The sequence below is a fragment of the Tupaia chinensis genome, unplaced genomic scaffold (genome assembly GCF_000334495.1).
Source record: "Tupaia chinensis unplaced genomic scaffold, TupChi_1.0 Scaffold000231_1, whole genome shotgun sequence".
NCBI lineage: Eukaryota > Metazoa > Chordata > Mammalia > Scandentia > Tupaiidae > Tupaia > Tupaia belangeri.
Window position 1 is genome coordinate 1081251 of NW_006159706.1, and position 7322 is coordinate 1088572.

Genomic DNA, 7322 nt, shown 5'->3' on the forward strand with positions numbered 1-7322 from the left:
AAAGCTGCGCCTAGTCTCTGAGGAAAAGGGGGCGGGGCGGAGGGGAGTCGGCCAGCCAGAGCTGGGAGGTTTGAGTGGCGCGTTGAACAGACGCAGATTCGTCAGGCGGGCGGGGCGAGTTGGTGCACTAGGTGGGTGCTCCTTCGCTCCTCTTCCCAGCCCCTTCCTCGCGCGGCCAAAGGTCTGAGAGGCTGCAGATTCGCCTGTGCTCCTGGGCTCGGCCGTCGACTGTCTTCATCCAGCTTGGTGGAGTCAAGAAAATAACGCCCCGTTAGCCAAGCCCTGCTGGCAGAGTCGGCCACTCTTTCTGGATCTTTCCTACTGGCACGACTCGAGACAGCTCACTTCTGGCCTCGGAGGAAATGGGTATAGCCCAAAGCTCCTCTCTGCGTCCGATGAGAATTTCCAGCGGAGTATAGAGGGGCTCCAGTAATTCTGAGGAGCCGGCCTGGCGAATCTGCAGAGCCTAATGTGGGCGGGGCCAAGGTGCTGCGCGCAGAGGGGCGTGGTCAGAGCGTGCGGAGCCCGGCGACGCAGGGGTGCCTCCTAGAGGACCCACCGAAACCGGGGCGAGATGGGAGGGGCGTCCGGGAGCTGGAAAAACAATCAGGAGCGGTGACTCCGGCAGCTTGCCCAGCCCCGCACAGGAGGCAGGGAGCGTTTTCTTCCCGTTATACCCCTTCGGCCCCTAGTTGCTTAACGGTGCCCATTTCACAGATGGGGATACTGAGGCCTGTAGAAAGTACCGCATGTCGCTGTCCTCGGCCCACAATTGCTGGTTAAATTCAGGGCTGTTTTAAGGGTCTCTGGTAAGCCTGGTGGTGCCTAAAGGCCCTTAAACGGGCCTTATTAAAAAAAAAAAGTAAACTAGGCCATAAAAGAACTGTAGTGGACTGGTCCATTCTCTAGACATCATGGTTCCAGTGAGCACTTTCTTATGCTCACAGGATTTTGCAGCTGAAAGGTAACACGGGCGCAGGCCTACACGCTGGGGACCCTTTTTATCCATGGTGGACTCGGGCACTCTGGACTCTGGGCTTTCTCAAGCCCTCTCTGCCTGAGTTGAGTCTGCCCTAGCTTCCTGCCACATCTTTTGTCAGTCCCCTGCTGTGTGACCTTGGGTATGTCATGATCTAAGCTTCAGATTCTTCCACTAAAGACGGTGTTAATTCTTGTCACAGGACTACTGTAGACATCAGAACAGTGCAGGAAAGGCCCTTGGATCTTGGTTTATGCAACTTCACCGTTTTAAGTAATAGGAAAGGGGGAGGGTTTTCAGACCACAAGAAGACAGGACTCTAAAATTTTGAGGGAAATGAGGCTGAAAAGTACATTTATGTGGAGACTTAGGTAATGAGATCAGGATTCTTTTGTCCCAGTTAAAAACTACTGGTTCCTATTCTCAAATCAAATAGATTCCTGTGGATGGCAAAGGTAATCAAGTTATTTCACTGACTAGCTGTTTGGCTTTGAGCAAGATCCTTAGCCTTCCTTATCTCTGAAATGGAAATGGTAAAGACTTGTCTTCTAACGTGGTTATGATGGTTAAATGAGATTAACTGTGAAGAGCCCCTAGTATGTAGTAGTCACTCAAGAAACTTACATAAACCCTCAATGGAAGAGATAGAGACCTTAAGCTTGGGAATAGGAATTCACAGGCCTTTGGTCTTGGAATAACTCTCCATATTCAAAAGCTATTGGTCCCTGTCAGCACCTGACTAGGTCATACCTAGAACCCATTCTCTGCTAAGAATACTTGCCCTCCCCTGATTCTTAGAAACAAGTAACCTTATTCCAAGAAGGCCTCCCCTCTGCCCAATTCACAGCCACAGGGACATCTGTGAAACACAATTTATTATACAAAACAAGGTGCATTAAAAATTCAGTGTCAGAAAAGATCGACATTCCAAGAGCTAGACACCAGACCTTCTCCCTTAAAACCTCCTCACCCAGCCTTGCTAAGGTGTCAGGCTGGGCACACAGGTCTTCAGTTCAAAGACCCCACCCCCACCCCTAGCCCTGGCCCAGGAGAGTGGAAACCAGATGTAGATACCTAAGTGTGGGCCTAGGGCTATGGGGCAGGCACTGCCTCTTCACGTGTGGTCATGATTATCAACAGTGGTGTGGACGGATAGGGCTTGAAAAACATGGAGATCCCCAAATAGGGAGGTTACCCCTAGGAAAGGCTAAACTTATGTACCTGAAGTAGAAACACCCAATTCCCTCTACAGCAACTGAAGCAAGAATGTGGAACCATCAAAGTCTGGGGATTAAGGAAAAACTTTCCAAAAATGCCAACCGTAAAATAGATTCTAGGGGGAAAAAATTAAGGGATGACTGTCTCTGGGATAGCCGTGTGGGCTTGTGACCTCAACATCCTGTAGAGGAGCAAGCAGCCAAGGGTCAGCACCAAAGCCCCCCAGGTTCTTCCTGCCTCTCCTTTCTCTACCACATGATCCTTGGGACTAAGGACCATCTATTTCCTCCCATCCCAGGCACAGAATGGAACTTACAAAACTCATGGGAAAGACCGATGTGAAATCCTTGGGAATGTGGGAGCTGCCCAAAGGATTCTGCAGCTAGGAGTCTAACCTCTACCTGAGAGTGGCCACAGGAAGTGGCTTCAGCTAGGGGCAGGGAATGAGGTCTGTAGCCCCCTGGGGCCTGTTGCAGGCCCCTGAGGGAGGCAGTGCTTGCAGCAGAGGCTAACACCAGCCTCACACAGCCTGCAGCTCCCCCTGCAGGCGACTCAGCTCCTCCAGCTCCTGCTTATGGCGGTCTGTCTTGTGTGTCACCAAGGAACGGTAGAAATGCAAGGCAAAGGCCACAAACACAAGCCCCACAGGTACCATAATTGCTGTGGAGGCCATGGCTGCTTGCCAGCCTGGACCATGGCCCCCATCACCACCACCACATGCTTGCCGGGGTGGGCAGGCCCCAGATGGCTCAGCCTGTGATGGGACTACAGAAGCAGAGGATGGTGGGAGATTGGAAGCTGGAATAAAGGAGGGGGCCACTGGTGACAGAGTTCCAGGCACCTGGGATGTGGTTATCCCTGGGGCCCGTGTGTTTGAGGGGGCCCCAATGGGTACAAACTTGACCCAGCCAACCAGGACAACTTCAGCAAGGAAGAGAAAGGTGCCCAAGGCAGTGGAGAAGCCCCAGGCCAACTCCACATAGCGGTGGAGACGCTGGTGTGGTGACTGGTGGACGGAGTTGAGGTTGTGGATGTTGCTCACAGCCTCAATGTGGGGCAGCAGACACGTGGAGACCATGAGTGCAAAGAGGTGCACAGCCACTAGCACGGTGGTGCAGGCGCTGAAGGCCACCAGCAGGCCTGGAGGGTATTCGTGGTTGCTTTCCAGCTGTACCTCCACCATGGCCACCTGTGGGGACAAGAGACGGAGTGACTGTCTGTAACCTCCTCAATGGGAGCGGTTTTGGGGCCTGTTGGCATATATCACAGATAAGAGTCCTAGAACTAGAATAGTGTCTGGCAGAAAGGGGGTATTCAGTCTTTGTTCACTGAGTGAATGGGGAGACTTAACAAGGCTATTCTGTTCTGGGCCTTGGTTCCCTTGCCTGGACACTGAGAGGGCTGGATGGCATGTTCTGGCAGCTTTACCTTGTTATGTGGCACAGGGAGCAGTCTGGAGCTAGGCTGCCTGGGTTCATGCTCAGCTCTGTAAGCTGTTTAATCCTGAACTAGTGACTTAGTTCTCTCTGCACCTTGGTGTCTTTTCTGCAAAAGAGGACTGAAAATAGTACCTCCCTGTCTTACAGGGTTGTGAAGATTAAATGAAGGGAACCAGCAGTTAGCGTAATGGCTATGTCGCTGGATTCCCACGTAGTCGACCGCGGTTCGTGTCCCGGACCCGGTGGCTTAAAACTCACGCCGGGCGCGTGTGCGTGCGTGCCCAAGATCCCGAGAGGAGAATGGAGGAGAAGGGATTGCGGCGTGACCATCCCCCCTGGGGGGTGATTTCTCGCTTTCTGTCTCTATGTCTCTCTCTGTCTGTCTGGCGAGCGCACACGCCCTACAGTGAAAATCTCTCCAAAAAAAAAAAAAAAAGATTAAATGAAATAATTCATATCATGTGCTAAGAACAGCGCCGGGCATATAGTAAGCACAAGGTAAGTGTTTGCCGTTATTATTGTGAACGTTCAAGTCTGAGGCCAGAGTTTGCAAACTGGCATATCATGAACCAAAGCCAGCTCGCAGACATGTTTTGCTTGGCTCACACAGTGTGTTTTTTAAAAAACTAAGTGGCCAACTTTTAAAACCCAAGAAACTTCATATAAATATCCTTATTTTGAGATCCTGAAAACTTGGGAGATCTGGTTACAATGGGCTCACATTCTTACATGACAACTGGAGTTGAGTGTGGCTCTCACCCATTTGGACAGGTCTTGGGTTCTCTTAACAGTCCCCAGCCAGCCCATTTGGCATCCATATTACCTGCCTGGCCTTTGCAAATATTTGAATCGATGACCTTGTTCTAGGAATGTGTAAATTTGGACTCTAGAGCAAGACTGCTTAAGTTCAAATCCTGTCACTTACTTGCTATGGGATCTTGGTCAAGCATGTTTTTTTTTTTTTTTTTAAGAATGGTTTTATTTAACATTATTTATTTATTTATTTTAATATGATCAGAGAGGGACAGAATGAGAGAGCAAGAAAGTGAGAAACCAAGCCGGTCCAGGACTAAAACTGCAATCCACCATGTGGGAGTCCAGCACCCTTAACCACCACACCACCTGTCAGCCCTTGCTCAAACATCTTAGCATTTCTTTTCCCTTCTATTTATTTATTTATTTATTTATTTATTTATTTATTTATTGAGACAGATTTTTCTATGGAGCAGGTGCGCTAGCCAGAGAGGTAGAGAGACAGAAAGCAAGAACCCACTCCCCAGGCGGTATGGCCACACTGCAATCCCTTCTGCTCCATTCTCCTCTTGTGATCTTGGCCATGCATGCATAAGTGCCCAGCATGAGTTTTAACCCTCCAGTCCAGGGACTCAAACCACAATTATGTGGGAGTCCAGCAATGTAACTATTATGCCATCTGCCATTCCTCATATTAACATTTCTAAGCCTCAATTTTCTTACCTGTAAAATGACCACAGTAGTGGTACCTACTTCGTAGGGTAACAGAAAAATACCTCTAAGAAATCCCTGCACGCAGTGCCTGTGCTTAGTGACAGTGGGATACAATTTGTACGATGTTATTCTTTTGTATCACATTATTCTCTCTGGCCACCTGGGTTTCAGAACCTAGCTCTTTCCCATCCCTAGTTGTTGCAAGATCTTGCAGACTTGGGCTGCTCTGGGGCTGAAGAAAGGAGAAAAAAATATGGAGTCTGGTAGCAGGTGGGAAAACAAGGCTGAGTATTTTGGGAAATTGGGCCATGGCAGGTGTCAGCAGGTGTTTTCTAGACAGGGATCTGGGCCAGGCTTAGTCCTGGTTTCTCCCAGAGTGGCCCAGCATGTCTCCTCTGCCAGGGGCTGGGGCCAGGACTACCCCCAGAACCTACACATCCAGCCTATGGATCCTACAGAAAAGGCTCTGGCCCCTTAAGTTGTCACTCCAGCAACGTGCAAGTCCTGCAGCTGCAGCAGACCGGATTGTCCCCTTGGGAACAGGCTGGACTATGGGTTGACCTCTCTCAGCTAGGTCTGTGAGTGGCTATTCCCTTCCCTCTGAAGTCTATAGATGAAGTAAGCCAACTTCCTGTCTCCACATGGCACCCCATCAGGAAGGGTGGGCTGATCTGTGGATTCTGGGACCCCCACATAGAAAATATAGGCTGAGGATGACCCTTAGGGTTACAGATTTTCCCTGTCCTCATTCAGATGCAGAGGTGGGGGCACAGGGACTAACTGGAATCACCTGTTGTATGACCCCCACCTTAGCTGCCTCTTATATCCATCTCCACAGGGGGCACATTCCCAAAAGCACCCCCACTTTCTACTTTTCCTGTGACGACAGTGGGAAAACCCAGTGACGCTGAATCCCAGTTCATCCTATAGCCATCATCTGCTGAGTGCCACTGGCAGAGCCATCGCTCCACTCTGGCCCTGGGTTTCCACACCTGTCCCACTGGCAGACTGAGCTCTGACATGCTTGGACCTGGGGTTCCTGATGACAATCCCAGCTCATCCCAGGCGGTACTTGGCAGGCTGCAGAGGGCGCACCCTCCATGACCTCACTATTTCCCACTGGTCTGCGAGGGCGTGGAGGCCCGTCCAGGGTCACACAGCTGGCCATTAGGAGGGAGGAGCCATGCCTTGTATCTGTTGGCTCCGACACTGGGACCTCCCTAAGTCCCACTTCCTGTGCGGCCGCCCCTGGGCCCGGCCCGGCCCGTTAGCTGATACTCTCCCACACCTGCAGTTTATCAGCTGAAGAATCAGGGTATCAGCTTCCTAATCAGCATCCTTCCCGGCGGCTTCCTCTGTTCTCAGAGTTTTCCTGGGTGACGCTGACACCTTCCTTGCCGGCCGCCGAGTGGCCAGCTCCCGCGGGATGGGCCCACCTTCAGGTGGCTGACCCCTGGGGTTTTGCCTTTGATCCTCTCATGAGCGCTTACTAATAGTAAGCACTGCCGTGGGCCCACTCCGCTCCATCGCGGAACGCTGACGCCCATTAGTGATGTTTGCCCCCTCCCCTCACGACACTCTTGGGACTTAGCACCCATGGCCTCGTTTACCCCGACACCCACAAGGAGGGACTCGTTTCTCCTCTACCCCTTAAACACCCATTCTTCCCTTCCTCGGCCCCGTCATCCTCGGTGACCCGTTCCTTCGCCCACGACCCTGTGCCCCCCACGTGCTTCACGCCCACCCAGGGTGCCCCCTTCCCGCCCCTCACCATGGCGAAGCCCGAGAGCAGGGCAGACGTACGGCTGGAGGCTTTGAGCTTGGCCCGGCTGAGGTAGAGGCGGCGCCAGCTGAGCGCCCGCAGCGAGTGCTGACTGGCCCCCATGAGGTCCAGGTAGCCGCGGTGCACGAACTCTCGGTACGTGGCCGAGCCTGCCGGGCTCTCGGCCTCCGGGTTCAGCGGGGCCTGCTCGCCCGCGTCCCCCTCGCCGCCCTTCATCCTGGGGGCGGAGGCACCAGGCGCGCCGGGCAGTCACCGCGGGACCGAGGCGCCCCGGGGGCCCCAGAAGGGCTGGCCCAAGCCGGGGGGAGGCCTCATCCCCCCGGCCCGGTAAGCCGAGATGCGGGCGGCGGGCGCCCAGGAAGAGGCGGCCCCAGCGGAGCGGGAAGAGCAGGCGTCTGCGGGGAAGTCCCAAGGGCCGAAGCGGGACAGCAGAGGC

The 7322-nt window shown here is 53.0% G+C and overlaps 1 protein-coding gene across 1 annotated transcript; it reads right to left on the minus strand.

Annotated features, from left to right (window-relative positions):
• Positions 1–1837: 1837 nt before the first annotated feature.
• ORAI3 (ORAI calcium release-activated calcium modulator 3) lies at positions 1838–7316 on the minus strand. The gene is made up of 2 exons (XM_006148133.2): positions 6875–7316; positions 1838–3386 (listed from the first exon to the last, which is right to left on the minus strand). Exons 1-2 carry the CDS (start codon positions 7100–7102, stop codon positions 2718–2720), a joined length of 897 nt encoding a protein of 298 aa, XP_006148195.1. The 5' UTR covers positions 7103–7316; the 3' UTR covers positions 1838–2717.
• Between the last annotated feature and the right edge of the window lie 6 nt (positions 7317–7322).

Bases quoted from the DNA above. Each gene is read 5' to 3' on its own strand.
- ORAI3 (XM_006148133.2), bottom strand. From the start codon at position 7,102: ATGAAGGGCGGCGAGGGGGACGCGGGCGAGCAGGCCCCGCTGAACCCG. The intron at 3,387-6,874 runs GTGAGGGGCGGG...TTGTCCCCACAG, and splicing joins TGCTCTCGGGCTTCGCCATG to GTGGCCATGGTGGAGGTACA.